This window comes from Limanda limanda, chromosome 17 (assembly GCF_963576545.1).
Source record: "Limanda limanda chromosome 17, fLimLim1.1, whole genome shotgun sequence".
Taxonomy (NCBI): Eukaryota; Metazoa; Chordata; class Actinopteri; order Pleuronectiformes; family Pleuronectidae; genus Limanda; species Limanda limanda.
Genome location: NC_083652.1, coordinates 2,789,051 through 2,808,630, shown reverse-complemented (window position 1 = coordinate 2,808,630; position 19,580 = coordinate 2,789,051). Strand labels below are relative to the sequence as shown.

The 19,580-nt window shown below is 41.6% G+C and overlaps 1 protein-coding gene across 1 annotated transcript in view; it reads left to right on the top strand.

Moving 5' to 3' along the window:
- Positions 1 to 19,580, top strand: part of LOC133023812 (protein TANC2-like) — a 32,449-nt gene that overhangs the window by 4,620 nt on the left and 8,249 nt on the right. Inside the window, exons 3-22 of the mRNA XM_061090882.1 lie at positions 3,955 to 4,094; positions 4,739 to 4,907; positions 5,015 to 5,332; positions 6,902 to 7,027; positions 7,120 to 7,386; positions 8,230 to 8,369; positions 10,124 to 10,355; positions 10,448 to 10,620; positions 11,370 to 11,450; positions 11,533 to 11,733; positions 11,933 to 12,067; positions 12,588 to 12,893; positions 14,375 to 14,497; positions 15,133 to 15,270; positions 15,414 to 15,512; positions 16,144 to 16,335; positions 16,733 to 16,826; positions 18,675 to 18,808; positions 18,900 to 19,023; positions 19,262 to 19,437. Coding sequence (XP_060946865.1) covers positions 3,955 to 4,094; positions 4,739 to 4,907; positions 5,015 to 5,332; positions 6,902 to 7,027; positions 7,120 to 7,386; positions 8,230 to 8,369; positions 10,124 to 10,355; positions 10,448 to 10,620; positions 11,370 to 11,450; positions 11,533 to 11,733; positions 11,933 to 12,067; positions 12,588 to 12,893; positions 14,375 to 14,497; positions 15,133 to 15,270; positions 15,414 to 15,512; positions 16,144 to 16,335; positions 16,733 to 16,826; positions 18,675 to 18,808; positions 18,900 to 19,023; positions 19,262 to 19,437 — 3,368 coding nt within the window. The remainder of the gene's footprint in view (positions 1 to 3,954; positions 4,095 to 4,738; positions 4,908 to 5,014; positions 5,333 to 6,901; positions 7,028 to 7,119; positions 7,387 to 8,229; positions 8,370 to 10,123; positions 10,356 to 10,447; positions 10,621 to 11,369; positions 11,451 to 11,532; positions 11,734 to 11,932; positions 12,068 to 12,587; positions 12,894 to 14,374; positions 14,498 to 15,132; positions 15,271 to 15,413; positions 15,513 to 16,143; positions 16,336 to 16,732; positions 16,827 to 18,674; positions 18,809 to 18,899; positions 19,024 to 19,261; positions 19,438 to 19,580) is intronic.

The following is a 19,580-nucleotide window of genomic DNA, read 5'->3' as shown; positions in this document are numbered from 1 at the left end:
ACATAAAGCCATTATAATTAAATTAGCCATTGTAATCAGGAACACAATATTGCAATTCTTCTGCTGTTGGTGAATTATGCCAGATTTTAGCGACTGCACAACTGACACAGACCCAGCTGGGAGGTGTAGAATCAATAATATTATTTATGAGCTTTCAGCAGTAATTTTAAGTGTTATATAAATTATCACACACCCCAGGCCTGTCCTTTTTTAACTAAATAGTGAATCTAATGTTCTCAACTATAGACCTACCATAGCATTTTTCTAATAAGTAATTTGTCTGATGTTATCAGTAGTAGATTTGATTTCAGGTTAAGCATCCAGCCTGTGCCGTACAGTATCGCAGATAAAGCAGTATTCTTCAGATAGAGGAACACTGAAAGAAAAGTTTTCAGAAACAACAAAATAAGTAAGGAAGAAAACAATTAAATGAGACTGGGCGCAGGAGAATAAAGAAGTTGTAAAGTCAGAAAGAAGGAATGAATTGAAATAGGAAGGAATAAAGACAGGAACAAGGGACTGACAGAAGCTTTAGTAGTTAATGATAGAAATGGAAAAAGTCTGTTTTATGTATCTGATCTTTCCATTTCTTTTCTTCTAAAAACAACTCACAAACCCTGTCATTGACTGACCACACACATATGCATGTATGAGCGTGAGCGTATGCTCACATACAGACACATCCACACACACAGTGTATTTCCAGTTAGCTTTGTGTTTGCTTGGTTTTATTTTCAGTCTGCGATGCTCCTCTAGTATTTAGTCCACAATTTATAGCCATAATTACAGACTGTCAGAGAAAGACACAGAGTATGAGCTTTCAGGCTGTGGCTTACATTCTTGTGTGTGTGTGTGTGTGTGTGTGTGTGTGTGTGTGTGTGTGTGTGTGTGTGTGTGTGTGTGTGTGTGTGTGTGTGTGTGTGTGTGTATGCTTGTTTTGATCCCTCTTTAGGACATTTTATATATTGTCAGGACCTCATGGGGACCAGTCCGTCTGAAGCAAAACTTAATTTCTGAGCTTCTGGTTAATGTAAGGGGTAAGATGTGAATTGTGGTTAGGTTAGAGTTGGGCATGAATTCATCGTTGCAAAGTCCTCTTGGCATATTTAGGTCACGCTAGTGAATATATTATATATAAATATATATATATTAATATACTGTTTTACACACTTGCACATGCTTGTGCACACACACATACACAGTGAGTCTTTCAAGTGTGCTTTGTGTTGTAGCTACTAGGGTTGCAAAATTCCGGGAATATTCAAAGTTGGAAACTTTCCATGGGAATTAACGGGAATTAACGGGAATATACGAGAATTAACGGGAATAAACGGGAATATACGGGAATTAACGGGAATAAACTGGAATAAACTGGAAATGTTGTGGGTAATTTATACTAACTGTATATACAGACATAAATATAAACATTTTGTTTTTTCATAGGCTGATTTGAGCCCTGAGGAAACTTTGGGCAATTGACTATACGCTTCTGCATCGTTGTGTCATTCTTAACATAGGTCTTTGCACAGTATTTGCAAATGTACACAGCCTTTCCTTCTACATTGGATGGGGTGAAATGTCTCCACACATGAGATAGTGCACGTGGCATTGTTCTGAAAAATAAGATGAGAAAAAGTTTGTAAAAAAACGCTAATGCAATGCCAGAGATATAAATAGTTAGCCAAACAATTGGAATCGTCTGTAAACATATTTTACAATTGATGGATAAATGAATGGAAATAGGCTAGATGAACAGATGAACAATCCTCAATCAGCATGCTAATATATTTTCCCCAGTAATATCATCGAAACTTACCTGACTAGTCCTGCACACTACAGCAGGCCTCAATAGCCCTGCTGTAGAGTGAAGGATGCTGGGAATTATCTGTGCATGTGATGGAAGAATGCACAGTGGAGGGTTGAAATGCAACGTGCAGTGTGTGCTGCATTGCATACATCTTTAAAATAGAGTTTTGAATTATGTTTTTATTGCTCACAGTTTAATTTCCGTTTTTTTTTTTTTTTTTCAAAATAACCGAGCTAAACTTCCCATGGAAAGTTTCCGGAAATTTACCGGAAACTTTCCGCCCCTTTGCAACCCTAGTAGCTACTAGCTCATGATCTTTATATGAATGCATTTTTACTTCTCTTGTGATGTGTTTGTTCTTTTTTCCATAATCTGCTCTGATAGGACAGCTTTATTTCCCATTTCCTGACTGGACTAATCCAGTTTCATGGTGTGTGTGTGGAGGAGGGGCTCCAGGTCACCAGGACAATGTAACGTAGACCGAGACAGCAGTAACTGCTGGATGACTTGGATTACTTCCTAGGTTGGTCAATAGGTAATTTATGTGGCTCAGTTTGTGTTTGACCTTACTGTAACTTGACTGCGAGGCTTTACTGGAGAGTCATATACTGGCAAAGATCATATTAAAGGGATATTTAGCTTATTTGCTTTTGCTGGTCAGTGGGCCACCAGCACTTCTTACGGTTACAGATGTTAAGTTTTGTCAGTCTCATGGAAGTTAAAAACCACAGATTGTCGTTTAATGTCCCGTACACCATGGTTTTATGATATTACGTGTTGTGCTGGTGTCTGTGACTTTTCCAACACATCCATGTGAACACAGTGGGAGACGCTGTCAACTTGCACCAGAGGAACCTTATGAAATCCGATACAATTTTGATGTGCCTCGCTGCACAAACCTGAAACCTCTGTTAGCATTCCTGATAACAAACCACTGGCACTGTGAGTATGTGTGCTCTGGTGTCATGGAGATCATATGGTAATCCTTTTGTTACACTTCAGACTTTTAAACAAGTCAATACTAACATGCTGATATATGTACTCGACTGAGGCGGATATAAGTGTCTTTAGTAAAGTGATCACCAAACACTACCGGGCACCAAACAGCAGCCAGACACAGTTAGTGAAGAGCTGATGAACATAGTGGAGCATTCAGCAGCTACAGAGACAGATCTTTCCCTCAGGAGTTGTGGAGTGGATATTAAGATCAAATCAAGTGGACAACAAAACTAGTGAAGGCAATTGTTGTTCTTCATCTCCTTGCAATCTTTTACACTTAAAAGGGGCTTTTGTCATTGTTGTAATCACAGTTTGTTTCTGTTTCACTGAGTGGTTGGTGGATACACAATTATTATTGTAAGTTTAAGAGACCAAATTTGTAGTTGCTATCAACAACAGACATTGCTGTATAGACAAGTAAAAAATATGTTTAAGGTATGTAATAAATAGTGTCTGTTTTGCACAGTATGAGGAGTGTTTCATTTAAAACTTTATTCAGGAAAAAAAGTGGCATTTGATATTTTTGGCTTCTTGTGCACATGAATACCATGGAAAATTTGATAATGCACAGTCACGATGGAAGTGTTTGTGACTTTCAATAACAACTATTGCTTTTGTATTGACTGTGTGTGCAAAATGTCTCTTTTGGTCCAATGTCTGTCGCATGACCTGCAGCCACCATATAAGAATCACCTCATGGGATCGCCCACTGCTCCTGGGCTGTTTCTTTGTGCAAGCACAAAACAGAATGAAACAGTTTTTGGTTCAGACAAGCGGCACGATGGTGGAGCACTGTCGCCCTCACAGCAAGAACCCTGGTCCGACCAGGGACTTTTCCGTGTGGAGTTTCTGTTCTCCATGTGTCTGTGTGCTTTCTTAGGGCACTCAGGTCTCCTCCCTCAGTCTTGCAGATTGGGGTTAGGTTATTTGGAGACGTTGTTTTAAATGTAAGTGTGAATAGTTGTTTATCTCTGTATGTGTGCCCAGTGATACACTGGTGACCTGTCCAGGGTGTGCTCCGCTTCTCGCTCAATGGCAGCTGGGATTAGATCCAGCCCCTCCGTGACCCTCAAGGATAAATTGTAAGGTGCGATTATTGGATTGATGAATACAAAATGTTATCTTTTGGCTTTTGTTTCACTATCCAGGTGAGGACGAGGAGTTGGGACCTCCTCCCTCAGTGGACGAGGCGGCTGACGCTCTGATGACCAGGTTGGGCTTCCTGCTGGGGGACAAGATAATCAGTGGAGAGCCGGGGTCCCCTTACCATGCCCAGGACGATGCACAGGTGAACTCACTCACAAACTCACACAGGCAGACTTTCATAGATATAGATTTTTCAGTATAGTTACTAGTATATGTTGTACTATTTTGTACAAGTAAACTATTTCTGATATTTGTTTCTCCCCTAACATATTGTGTACTTTTTATAAATATACAGCGCAACATTCTTGGATAACACAAAGAACAATAAAGTGTCTTTTATTATTTGTAAATACAAATCTAATTGTTGGGGTGACAGAGATACTTTAGTCAATACGCATTTTTTAGTTTTGCCCACTCCCACATTTTCCCGTCAGTCAGTTAAACAAACGTCATCAAAGCACCTACTCACTTGCGGTGAATCCTGCAGAGGATATATTGCTGTGTTCTCACATCAGCTCCTCCGGATATTCTACAAACTTTTTCCCGGGGGCTGGCCAGAGAAAGTCAGGAGAAAATAGCATCTACACCTACTGCCCCTCTGGATAATGTCTGCAGGATCTCTGGGGTTTAGTGCATGTCTGAAAGCAGCTGAACACCTACCTTTAAACTTTTACTATATTTTTTGAATAAATGTTTTGTATATTTGATATGTTTTTTATTGTCGCTTTCCATTTTCATTTCATAAACATGAGAAATTTAGGATACATTCTGGTGTCTCTCCCACAGAGGACCTCTCCTTCCTCCAGTCTGGCCAGTAGCAGCACCTCCCCCTGCTCTACACTGCAGCCCCCTGCTGGAGGAGAAGGCAACAGCGACAACAAGCATGTCTCCTCCAACAATGCCTCTGTCACCTCCCCCACCTCAACACTGGAAAGCAGGGACAGTGGCATCATAGGTGAGACACTGTGTACACACTTTTTATTTTTTAAGTTAGATAGAGTTAGTAGTTTATACTTTTAAACGATTCACTTTTTTCTGTCTTCCCCTACCTCTTTCTTACAGCCACGCTAACCAGCTATTCTGCAGAGTCAGCAGCAGAGCAGTACAACAGCACAAAATACCCGGGAGATGGTTACCATGGGAGCAGCCTCCACCTCTGGCCGGCAGGTGGCCGGCCGGTGGTCTCCACCTCCTCGTCCTGTATGGTGGCAGTGGGAAGCGTTAACGACCGCTTTCTATACAGGGTGGACGACAACATTGCCGCCTCCACTTACAGCCTCAACAAACTCCACCCAGACCATGGCTCTGTCGCTGCACGGTCTTTGGGCTCCACCCACTCCATACCTGTCTACCTCATGCCCCGCCCCAATTCAGTTGCTGGTAAAATGTTAAATTTGATAATGGGTTTTAGCATGTTTTGATGTGTGCTATGATATCTTCCATAAAAATTATGTTTCCGCTCTGGGTTTAAAACAGGACGGTTCACACATTAGTTACACAATATGTGTGCTCAACTTTCATTCAATCTTCTTCCTAATTATTATTGTGTCTGTCTTGATGGCTTACATTCTTTTTCCACCACTGCAGTTCAGGATAACACCATAACAACTTTATGACCATATAAATACCATACATTGTGATAATACATAATTTGTGTTCAAAGCTAGTTTCTGCCATCATTTCAGTGTAGGTTAATCAGAGTCATCAGACAATAAGATTTATCCTTAACTTAAATTCATAATGTGGTTAGCGTGGGGCGAAATAAAACACAAAATTCTACCAACAGCACTAAAGCTCACTAAGTAGCAGGTGTTTAATCTGTATACAAACCCTCTCTCCATATCTGCTGTTTGACATGAGTAGATACAACGCAGCTATTCGCATCACATCCTCCCTTCTTTCCTTCCCTTTCCTCTGTGCCTCATAAAATTGAAAATCATGGGCACTTTTGTAAAGGAAGGATGTGACGTTTCTCAAAACACACGCATACAGCACATACACACAGGATATGAGGCACAGCCAACACTGACATGTTCTGTGGTGTTAGAGGTCGGTAAATGGATTGACTGGATCAGGCTCTCGGTAGGTTTCCATCTTGTTTTGTGTGAAGTCGAGACAGCTCCATTCATCGTTGCTTTGTTTGCTTTCAAATCCGCTTTGTAGCAGTGGGAGTGATAGTTAGACACTGCAGTAACCTGGAAGAAAGGGACATCATTATTTATCGTCTTTAATAATTTGAACTTAACCACGAGTCTTAATTATGTATTTATTTCAGTGTTGTTTTAAATACTGGGTTTTGTTTGTGGTTGTATTCTTATTGTGTTGTTTTTTTGTACATGCAGTGGTTCGTACAGGTTTCCCTTAAAGCACTAAGATAAGATAAACTCCCCTGACTTCACAAGATGTACATGCAGGGACCATGTCACTACGAGGTTGCCCAGTGAGCAGCAGCAAAAACAGGAAGTCATCGCTCCCACTCAGGAAACTGTCCGGCTAATAATTTAGCTTCTACTCAGCGTTTGCAGCACAGGGAACAGACTTATAAGAACTCTGATTGGATAATTCTTACCAAAATTCAGTGGTGAGAACTGAGATCCCAGGATTTCCCAGAAGATCTCTCCTGCTTTAATTTTACTGGAAAAACTATGTATGTTTATACATTGAAATAATCTGTAATAATGTCTCATGATCATCTTGATTCAGTTTTCCTATAGCGCCATCAGTGAGATCAGACGATTGGCAGTGTGTTTTCCAACCTCAGAGACAGTGTATCATATGGAATTAAACATTACACAAGTATAATCAACATAATTTTATCTAACAATTATATGGTTAAAATCACATTTCATATATGATGAGAAATCAGTAAAGAGATATTCCAGGGAAACAATTATTTTTAAATCCTTTAACCTTTTCTTAACTTTATTTTTCATCATTTTCTATCTGCAGCCACTAGTTCTGCCCACCTTGAGGATCTGGCTTATCTGGATGAGCAACAGAATCAAATCCCTTCAAGGACATCCCTCAGAATGCCCAGACAGAATTGTGGGAGTCGTAGTCAACAGGACCACAGAGGTAAACACAAGCACATGCTCTCCAACACAAACATATACACCCATTTCAACAAGCAGTATAACAATACTTGTTCATACTCTCTTCCCCTGCAGTTCGTTTTACTCCCTCACTCAGCCTGAAGCCCCTGCACTTTGAGGTTCCCGGTCTCTCATCTGATTGGCTGTTCACTGGCAGGGAGTGGCTCTTTCAGGAAGTACATGCGCGTCTCTGCAGCGATGACCCGTCAACCAGTCGGGGCGTGGTGATCTTCGGCAGCATGGGCTTCGGTAAAACAGCCATCATTGCCCGACTGGTGGCGCTCAGTTGTCATGGAAACCGAATGTGGCCTACTGCTGCTCAGAGCCAGAGCACTCCAAAACGTAAGCAGAGACATCCATAATATTAGCGAGACAATGATTCAAAATCAAATACAAGCATATACACAACCTCCAGCAATTCTCATTGAATTTTACCTATGAAATTCTCCTTCTCTTTTGCAATCACTTATCAGTAGTTAACCTTTTTTTACAGTTATAATTTGTTTTATTTTCACATAGTTGAATCATGCTTTATTATTTGATCAATTTTATATCAATGCTTTTCCGTCAATAAAGCAACATCTCATGAACTTCAAGGGGATTTTGTGGAATTTTGGCTGGAGTCCAAATGTTATGCTTTCAAGCAGTGACGTGGATTTAGTTTTTTAAGTCTGCTCTCAATCAAGCAGAATCAGAGGGAAATAAGATTAATAAGAAGTGCATATTCGTCTACATAATAGATAAATAGAGATCAAATCAGAGCGGCTGTGGCAGAGGGGTTGAGTGGTCGCCCTCCAACCTGAAGGTCGGCGGTTCGATCCCCAGTCTGAACCATCTGCATGCCGAAGTGTCCTTGGGCAAGATGCTGAACCCTGAATGGCCCCTCATAGAATAACAAAGTGCTGCAAGTAGATGCACTGTATGAATGTGTGTGTGAATGGGTGAATGAGAAACTGTACTGTAAATCGCTTTGAGTGGTCATCATCTGACTAGAAAAGCGCTATATAAATACAAATCCATTTATTCTAGTCATGAGGAGAATCCTATTCACCTTGTAAGAACCAGCTGAGTCATCATGCAGAACCCAACAATCCAGAAAACATCTGCCAGAGAGAAAGAAGGTTTTGTTTATATCTTTATTGACATTTAAAATGAAGAACATTTTTCCATGCACCCTCCATCCAGATGTAGCACCTGTTTCTCTCTCCAACGATTCCCTGGGAAGAGGAGGAGGAAGAGCAGATGAAGGAGGAGGAGGAAGCTGTCCAGGAACTCCAGAGATGAAGAGGAGACAGGAGGAAGCCCTGAGGAAAATTGCAGGACAGGTCATATTTCCACTTTACTCACTGTTGGTCAACTTTATAACGTAGAAAGCTGTCATGGAATAATAATAAGAGAATTCAGTCCCTCAACTTAGCTGCACAATACCCTTATGTTATCATAATACTTTTGTGTTGTCTTAATGTAATTGTGATCAGATATAATAGAAAAGGCTAAAGGGCATTAGGTCATGCAGGTCAAAGATCAAAGTCATGTGACCTCTCAAAGCATATTTTTGTCTTTTGGAAAATGATGCTTTCCCTTTGGGAATCAATTCACATTTGGCAAACTCACTTTCACTCAGATTTGATTTTGGTAGCCAAATGTAAAAGGTCACGTTCACAGTGGCCTCACAAAGTATGTAAATGTTTTTCTTAAACTCAATATCTTAAGATCAGCTTGAGACAATGTCTTCAAATCTGGTAAAAACTTTAATTTTGACCATATATGAATGTTGAAAAAACTATGTCGCAATATGTAGAGAGAAACTGCACTGGTTGGCGGAGTAATTCTAGTTTTATGATGTTGTCTCAAAAACAGCTCCTCACGGAATATTTTTCAAGTTTTGTAATTGTTGGTAGTGGTCTTGGATTTATTCCTTTAGAGTACACTGAGATTCATATCAATCTGACTTATTATGGCTTGAATGCAGACAAAATGTATTCATGCAGCTGTCGCCCTGTTCAGTTTGAGCTTCTTTCTCAGTTCCATGATACATTTTTCTGGTTTTAATTAGTAAATATATGCAATTTAAAGGGGTGAAATGTAAATGTAACAATTTACCTCACAACAGTGCCTCTTTCCCCAGATAACAATAATAATATTGAGTCCCATGCACGCTTGACATGTGGCATTAGAGAAAAAAGTAAAAAGAAAAGAAAATAATCCACACAAAACAGGACAGAAATAATCAGCACTAGTGGAATGTCAGAGCATTAACTGAGGCCTTTGGCCTCGGGGAACACATTGTGTTTAAGGAGTTTTTTGAAGATATCCAGAGATGCAGGGTGCAACCTGTGACACAGAATTCTCCAAATGATACTTGGAATACCTAGGCTTCGTTTCTGGATAGTGGGAGGGACTGGGGTAGGGCTGCATTATTGTCATCGCGATAGCAACGTGCACGATACACTTATCGCAATAGACGGCAAAAACTGCGATATACGGTGTTCCTTGTGCCACGCAGTCAATATATTTGGCCAATCAGATGGAGCCCTGCTGATGGCCTAGATGAATAAATTAAGATATTCAGATCATTGATAGGTATTTCTGACAGGAGGCAGCTCCGTCAAATCTTGTCCCGAGTTAAATTGACCACTATGAGCGGTTGATTGTATAAAATAATTGAGTGGCTTATTTATGATCCAGAACCTGAGGGGAAAGTAACAGTGTTCACGCACAAACACACACACACACACACCACTCTGCTGCTCTCTCTCTCTCTCTCTCTCTCTCTCTCTCTCTCTGTGTCTCTCTCTCTCTCAGCTGACGTCTCTGACCTGTACAGTTTGAATGTTGATTTATTTGTCACCACAATTTCAACACTGATCATCACATAATGATCAGGACTTTTCTTCACGAGTAAAATCTTTCTTGAGAGAAGTGCGCGCATTTATCAGTTTATCAGCCGTACCGCTCGCTTTTTTTCTCGCAGTTTTTCTCTAACTGAAACTTCAGTGGCCAGGAAAGATCTCTAAACAAACTGGTCATCCAAAAACCCTACCTTCATTCAAACATTCATTCTGCTCTGTATTTGCAGGTAGTCTCATATCATTTCTGTCAGGCTGACAACAGTTACACTTGTCTGGTTCCGGAGTTCGTCCACAACATGGCGGCAATGCTAAGTCATGCACCTCAACTGCTGGCCTATCAGGAGCTACTGCACCAGTCGCCGCAGCTACAGAGCACGCTCAGTCTACGCTCCTGCATCCAGGATCCAAGCTCTGCCCTCCAGAGGGGAATACTGGAACCGCTCGAAGCTCTCCACAGAGGTGCACACAGATTCTACTGTATTCTGCAAACTTCTGTCCTGTTAAACCAGGGACTGTATTTAATCTGTCCTGGTCCACATTGTTTTCTTCAGAGAGGAAGTTGCACGTGGAAGGGGCAGGGCTTATTGTATTGATTGATGGGTTAAATGAGGCAGAATTCCACCGGCCAGACTACGGCAACACACTGACTTCCTTCCTGTCCCAAAACGTCCCAAAATTTCCTCCCTGGTTGAAGATCATCACCACTGTCAGGACCAGTCAACAGGTATTCACAGAAACACACACACACACACTCACAGAGCTGTTCAACCTTTTTGATTCAGCTGTATTTTTTTCACAATAGAATGTTTATCCCAACAGCCTTCATAATCACCAAAGTCCCTTCTGAAACCTTCTAAATTTAGTTTGACAAACAACCTTTTTGAAAGAAGATCAACCAAACAACAATCAAAATCAAGACCCTTGTCAAGCTTTGTATGTCTCCATGGAATTAAGTGGTGTATAAATGGCTGTGGAAAGAGTGATACATGGTTTCTTATGAGTTTGCAGGGTGTTTCTTTAACCTCTTCCCAAACTAAAGCATGACACGAGCAAAAAACTACACACAAATCAACTAGCAAAAGTGTAAGAAATTGATTCAACTATTTGTTTACTCTAATAGAGTTACAAATGTTAGCTTTACTTGCTCACAACGTATGGTAGCAAAATGTAGGAGGCCAAAAAGCTCATATGTTCAGAAATAGTACAATTATTATTTTACCACAGTGTGAGGCTGGATCTAGATGCTGAACTACACGTTACACTACATCAACCACAGAACAAAGGTGCGGGGGTACTTTTACATTCAAACTTTAACAGCTATTAATGATAACGTTTGTTATGTAGCAATAGTAAAACCTTTCATAAAGCACATTAAAGCTTGAAATAACATCTGTCTGACGCACCAATATACCAACACCATTAGAGAGTGACTTTGCTGACAATATCAATATGTTTGTCTCTTTATTCCTTCAGGACATCACTTGTTCTCTACCTTTTCATCGCATCTCTCTGGACAATATGGAGGAGAGCAGTGCTATAGATCAAGACCTGCAGGTAAAGTGCACATAAACTGTCTGCGTGTCTGTCTGTCTTTCTACCCATCTATCTGGTCCTCATTACGTCGTTTTTTTGTTAGGGTTACCTGATGCAGCGTATCCACAGCAGCAGCGAGATCCAGAGCAACGTGTCGCTGAGTAATGGCCGTTTTGACAACGCGGCACTCACCAAACTGATCAGCCACCTTAAGAGCCTGAGCAAAGGCTCATACCTCTACTTGAAACTGACACTGGACCTGATAGAGGGTGGATACCTGGTCCTGAAGAGCTCCAGCTTCAAAGTGAGTAAGAGGTTGGGAGGGAGGGGGAAACCGGAACAAAGTCAAGGTAAATGACGATAAAGATGATTTACTACTCATTTGATACTTCAGTTAGTCATGTAGTGATACAGGATTATAGTGACTGAATTATTTGTGTGATGAGTTTGATATATTCAATTGGAAAAATAATTTCTGAACACATGTGCCTGTGTGTTGGTAGGTGGTTCCTGTCAATCTAGCAGAGGTCTACCTGCTGCAGCTCAACATGCGGTTTCCCACCCAATCGTCTTTTCAGAGAGTTCTGCCGTTGCTTAACATCGCTGTGGCATCTCTGCACCCACTGACCGACCAGCAGGTAAACACCATCAATGTGCGTGTGCGCATATGTGCCTGCGCGTGTGCGTGTGTGTTTGTGCTAGATTGTCTGCAAATGGTCTGTATTTACATAGCTCTTTTCCAGCCTTGATGACCACTCAACGCTCTTTAAATTACAGTTTTGCTATTCTCCCATTCCCAGACACATTCATATTGTGCATCTATCATTTTGATAACCTGTTTCTTTTTTATTTCACCACAGCGTACTGAGACTCTGACATCATGTCAAGTTTTCATGCTGCAGGACAGGCACCAGCTAGTTCAATCTTATTAAAGTGAATATTCAAGGGCAGGTTCTAGCCAATCAAATCAGGTTGCAAATACAGGTCCTGTCTGACAAATGTCAAAATGACTGTGGAGAGAGGAGGCGAAGGCAGTGTGTCCAAAGCCGGAAACTGTGATATGTACTGGGTTTTGTATTATTGTTGTTATTTATTTAACATACTGATAATGAAACAATAAACTTGAAATATGACTGTTCCTCCCCTGTTCTCCTTCAGCTGTTTGAGGTAGTGAACGCTGCCGCTCTGACTGGAGGAACGCTGCAGTGGGACGAGTTTTCACAGCGCCTGGAGCAGCTCTCGCCGTTTCTCCTGAGGCGGAGCGACGGAAGCTGGATGCTGAACCACGCCTCCTTTAGAGAGTGGCTGGTTTGGAGGGAGGAGGGGCAGGATGACAGGTTCCTCTGTGACCCCAGGAGTGGTCACACTCTTTTGGCCTTCTGGCTCTGCAGACAAGAAGGGAAGTTGAATCGACAGCAAACTCTGGAGCTGGGACATCACATCCTGAAGGCTCATATCTACAAGGTTAGTGCACACAAACGCACGTTGAATCATCGAAAAGACACTTCTTCAGCAGAGCTGTACAGTGAGACAAAAAATGTAATCTCCCTGTAGAGATTATTTTTATATCCAGATAATAGTAGTCATTGCTTGTTACTTCTTTCTCTTCTTGACAGTGTAAATCTGGTCCACGTCTTTGCAAATGTTAAGTTCTAACAGCAGCTGTTTTGTTGTGGGTTAGTCAAAATCCTCTTACATCTGCGTATGAGGTACCACTGTGCTGTGGCTTTCATTTGTAGACTCTCTACACTGTTGGTCATCATTCTTGTGTTGGTGGTTAAAAAAGGTTTGTGGTGTTTTGAGTCTGTGTTTCTGTGATTTTCTGATTGTCTCAGACTTTTCATACATACCCTTGCAACAGAAAATCTGCTTTTTTTAAGTAGAAGATTTGTCTTAACTTATCAAACTTCCAATCCTGTCCAGAAGTACCCTGTTCGGTGTCGCGCTCATTGTTGTCCGTGTTTGTTTGTGTTGTTTTTACAAAAAATCCCTGTCTGTGCCGTGTGGAAGACATGCTTTATCCAAATGATAAAAGTTATTGGTGTAATGAGAGATTTGCAGCACAGCGACAACAAAATAGAGAGTAATGTGAAATGAGAATGGCAACCGGTAGCCTGCATACCTCCACCTCTGCCCAACAGTCCTGTTATGAAACCAGATTTAAATTCACTAAATCTGGATTTTCATTTGGATCTGCACCAAATTGCACTGACTCATCAATACCTTAGTTTCTATTATCAAGACCTATGAATTAGTGTCTGAGAAAATCAATGGAGATGTTGAAATTTGCCCTATCTCGAATTGGTCTGCAATCGTATTTAATGGTGTCTTTCCTAACCCACACTGCATCCTTACACCAGGTTTTCTGGTAACCCGTCATAATTGTGTGTTACCCTGCTAACGAACACAGAAAAACGCAGATAACAACAGAACCTCCTTGGCAAAGATAAATATCGAATAGCCTTATTCTGAAGAGGAACATGTTTCTGGATGGTGTAGAGGCAACTCAACCTTAATACAACACACTTAAAATGTAAAGCCAGAGACAAATATATATTGAAGAAAGAATGTATATGGCGCAATATGATCTACAGCTGGAATAAAATGCCAACAAAGGCTATGAAATGGTCACTAATTAGCAAACAAGCAGACACGGATGTGAGCAATGCATAGTTAAAAATACCATAAAAGTTGATCTCGTCGTCTAGAAAAAGGAAATGTTTTATCACACATTTGGTAAACCTCATGCTCGCATACAGGAAGTAAACTCTGGAAACATAATTTCGGTTTGTTTACAACAGCGGCTCAAATGGATGTGGACAACTGTGGACAACCTCATTTAAATTTTAAACATTGTTACTGTGAATTTTTTGTGTAAGTATTTAATTTGCTCTTGATACCAGAATCACCAAATTGACGGTGACACCAATCTATTCACTCTCTAGGGTCTGAGTAAGAAGCTTGGGATTTCCTCCTCAGTTCTACAGGGGCTGTGGCTGTCCTACAGCACAGACAACCTGAGCCCTACTCTGTCATCTCTTCGCAACCTCTACACCCCTAACATCAAGGTAACACACACACACACACACACAGATACACACACACACACACACACACACACACACACACACACACACACACACACACAGACAGTCGTTTCTTGATTTCCTTTGACTGTAGGACTGTAAAGCAATTCAAAATATCTTTTTTGAGTACCTCACACCACAGAGCAATATTTTATTAACCAGCAAGGTATATTTGATTGCTTCAAAAAATCGCCAGTATATAAAAGTAGAAGCAGAAGCCACTTTTCAGACTCTCCTAAAAATCAGGACCAAAGGAATGCTGTAAAAACAATCAAACCTCACATTCAGTCCTACATAGTTCCCATATTTTTCACATGTTTTCGATAATCACTGACAGACATGTATAGCATGTTGAGAGACAAATGACTGTCTTTGCTTTACACTGTCTTAGGATAGACTTACTCTAACCTTAACCAAAGTTACTACTTGCCTCAAATATTCCTCACCTTAAAATGTCATTATTTATGTTATGGGGACTTTCTTTTTGTCCCCATAAAGAAGACAAATTCCCATAATGTGACTGTGTTAACGTATTTAGGTCCTCAAAACGTAAGGAAACCCACTAACACATACAGATACACAAAAGCAGGTTGTCACTGCCCTCTCTACCTGTCCAGGTGAGCCGGTTGCTGATCATGGGAGGAGCTGATGTGGATTCCCTTAGTGGCGTCCTTAACAACGCCCCTCTATTGTGTGTGCACTCCCATCTGGGCCACAAGGATGCCGTGGCACTGCTGCTCGATCATGGAGCTCAGGTATACAAATTTTGTTTTTCAGATTCTGTTAAGTTTTATGGTTTCTTGAGACGAAATAGAACGATAACCCTAACCCTTAAGAAACATGATAGAACTTTTCAATATTGTAGTGCAAACTTGTAGCCTCTGTGATGTATTTCTAGGTGGATTCTCAGTCACATGATGGTTTGACTGCACTGGGATTTGCTGCTGCTGCTGGACATATGGACATTGTCATCATGCTGAGTCAGCACAGAGCTAAGGTATACTCTACCATTGGGCCTACTACATTTATTTTGTAACATCACAGTCTGACTGTTTGAGTGCATTTGTATCAGACTGGCATTTGTTTACAGGTGTATTGAGGTGGAAATATTCAGCCATTGACAACTTATTCATCATGTATCATGTATTTGAGCATATAAAAGGCGCAAGAGAGAGCTTTTAACATGTTGAAAAACATTGTATTAAACCTACAATGTGCAAATGTACTTTTGTTTCACTCAGTGGTGATATTAAGAATGACACCACAAATAACACATTGGATCTGGGGACATGGCATTTGGCAAGCATATAGACCATACCAATAAACTCCAGGATTGCATTATATTTCTATTAAAAAATATATATTCCATCAGACTTCTAAGATACTGTTATCAAATTGAAAGTTCTCCAAATAGATCTATGCTTTAGCCAAAATTCTTGCTAGTCGCATCTGACCATCCTCAACTTTTCAACTTTGATTCTCGAGAGCTGGCTCCAGTCACATTTGATGCTCCGAAAAGCTCTACTTCATCCCTGTCTGTCTTCATGCCGGCTCATTTCTCTCAGTTGGAAACTTTCCTTAGCAAAAAATAATATTCTACACAAGCCTTTGTCTTTCTGTGTATTCAGGTGGGTCATGTGGACAACTCTGGTCAGTGTGTGTTGGTGCACGCAGCTCAGCGAGGCCACCTCAAGGTGCTGGACTTCCTGTTGAATCGTGCGGACTGGAGCTGCACTTCCTGCTGTGGCCAGCGGGGAGCAAGCAAGACCCATGCAGTGCAGCAAGCTCTGATTGCAGCAGCCAGCATGGGCCACACAGAGGTCAACACACATTTACAAACACACACCCTTATACAGCCCTAGGAACGTGTGTCAGTCACTGTGCCACACAGAAGTCAAACCCATGCACGCACACAAACACGCCCTTAAACAGCCCTTTGTGTGATTAACTGAGGACCACCCTAAATGTCCTCACTCCACAAGGCCTTATAGTCACTAAAACTGGTCCTCAGAAAGATAGTATTGATGTGTGTGACTCATATATTCATGTAAATCTATAGATGTATTTGTAAAATATTAACATATTATTCAAACTTAAACAGAGAGAGACAGACACTCAAAAATTCTACAACAAGAATCCATAAAAACCTATTAATTATTTATCTGTGTCTGCGTATGTGGTGTGTGTATGTGTGTGTGTGTGTGTGTGTGTGTGTAGATGGTGTCGTATCTACTAGATCTTCCAGAGGAAGATGAGGAAGAGGAGGAGAGACCTGAGATTAACACATCTGACACTCTGTGGGGAGAGACAGGTACTACAAAACCTGATGCAACTGTACAAAATATACTTTAAAACTGCACACTTCATTTGTGTTTTTGTTTTTTATTATTCAATATTTCTGCATAAAATAATTTTGAATAGAGGGACTTAGGCCTGTCGCGATATGCAATAAATCAATTAATTGCGCGATAAATTAAAATGAGCGATAATTTTTTGCCGGCTGCAATAAATTCAGGGATTAAAGTTTTCCGTCTCTATGACGGATTTCCGTCAACTCCGCTCGCATAAGGCTAAAAATGAGATCGATGCAGATCCCATCCGGCAGTCGGCCGCGGCTGCCGGTGGACAGACTCTTGTCTCCGCGCTGCCCGCGCCCCGCGTGCGTCAGGGCTCCCGTGCAGGTGTGGGAGGATCTCCTCGCGAGCCCTCTCCCAAGCGCTGGCTGGCCCCCGCCGGGCGCATTTCCTCCGTGGTGCGCCGGGACGGCTCCGGGTCGGCTTGGAAAGGCTCGGGGCGGGAGGAACGGAGACCACGGCGAGAAAGGTTTCACAAAAGCGTTCGGGGGGACGAAGGCGGGCAGAAGCCTGCCTGCGACAGCCCAGCCGCGGAGACACGGCGGTCTCCGAGCGGTCTGACACAGGGGTCTCCGCGGAGACACGGGGTCAGAGTCACGAGTCAGAGTGTGTCTGTTTTGTATTTATTTTTATTTATTTAAGTATAGTGTAAACTTTTGTTAACATTTCATATATTATTCATAGTTTTAAGTTAAAAAGTTTTTGTATTTATTTTTATTTATAATCTACTTTAAACAGTTAATATATTTGGCAATAAAAAAGTCTTTCTTAAATGTCTTCCAGATGTCCAGTTCCAGTGTTCTTTAAAAATAAAAGTTTATTGATCTTCGAAAGGGTGTACTTGCATTAATATGCCATTATCATTATATAAGTTGAAAATGGTGTTAAAACGGCAATATTATCGCTTATCGCAATAATTTCTGGGGCAATTAATCGCACAGAAAAATGTGTTATCGTGACAGGCCTAGAGGGACTATGGCTTTCTCTTGTCTTTCTCTTATTGCTGACATATGCACTGTCATTGCATGGCAGAACTATTTGTTGAACCATATTAAGGCCATAATGAAAATAGAGATCGGGGAATAAAGCAAAAACGTTTTTAGGAAATTTAAGAAATAAACAGCAGGTAGAACCTGTGTTGGCCAGAGTTCCACTTCCTCTGGTTCCATAATCTGAAACCAATCTCATTGTTTTGTGAGAAACTACTCAAAACTACAAAACTCCTTTAAAAGGGAAAGTTCATTATGTACTCGCCACTATGCCGATGGGGGGGACGTGTTTGAGTCCACAAAACACCTTTGGAGTCTCAAGAGTAAACAGCGTTGCAGCCGAATCCAATACAAGTGACGTAAAGGGAACCCCTTCTTCAGATGTATAATAACAGCAGAAAAAAACAGAACATGCCTCCATATTGCTTGTGTGGTGTCATTCAAGTGTCTGCAAGCCCCGACATTCATATTTGATTTGAAACAGCGTCATTTACACCATGCTCTTAGCCTAAACACCCTCTGATAGCCTCCTCGAAGGCGCGTTCCCGCTTTTGCAGACACACCAGAAGACCACACACACCCTCACCCAAGGGAACGTGCGGGGTGCCGGTTCGCATTGCTACGTCCACTAGCATAGCCACTTCCGGTAGTGGACTTTTAGGCTTAAAACTTTCCTCCAAATCTGTTTGGTTCTTTCTCCAGAAGAGACAATTTCTTCCACAATCTTTTTAAAGTCCTGATACTTGATAGTGTTGCTGAAGAGCCAAAAGAAACAATTTAGAAACACACGTCTTCTGTCCAATCCTCTGTTTTCAGCTCTAACAGCAGCAGCAGGAAGTGGCAGGCTGCCTGTGTGCAGGCAGTTGTTGGATCAGGGTGCTGCTGCCGAGCAAGGCAACAGGCGAGGTGTGGCTCCGCTCTTCAGTGCCGTGAGATATGGCCACTGGAAGGTATGCCCCCCCACGCACACACAGAATAAGGTCTATTTTGATTCATGCTGTTGAAATGTTGAGTGCCTTTCTCCCTCTGTCTCGTGGTCAGGTGGTGGAGTTGCTACTGAATCATGGGGTGGATGTGAACATGATTGATCAACAGGGTCGAACAGCTCTAATGACGGCAGCCTCCGAGGGACATATGCCCTCCGCACAGCTGCTGCTTGAACATGGTAACCAACCGCACCATACCATAATAACAACAATGGCTGCAAATGGAAAATATTTTTTTTATTTTCACCCCAAGAACTCAAAAGCCTCTACGCCTGTGCTATAGTGGCTGAATAACTGGATTAATTCACACAGTTTAATCAGTTAGGGGTTGAATCCTGCTGCAGTCATCTGACCTCAACATTATCTCTAAGCTTGATGTTCACTGAGATGAATCTCTCTATCTCTGTCTGTTTCTAGGAGCCTCTCTGGACCAGAGCGACAGGGAGGGGTTAACAGCGCTGAGCTGGGCATGTCTCAAAGGCCAGATACCCTTGGTCAGAGAGCTGGTGGAGAGAGGTGCAGCCACAACTCATGTTGACCGCAGTGGACGAACACCTCTGGATCTCGCTGCCTTCCGTGGTGACCCAGAAGTGGTGTGTGAACCAGAAGCAGTTGACATTACATATACAGTATACCTGCCAAACTAAAGTGTGGCAGTCCCTGCTTTACCTTTCCTGCAGAGTCTGCAAAAGACAATATAACTGAGCGAAACCTGTTTGCTACCTCTCCTGTGTTA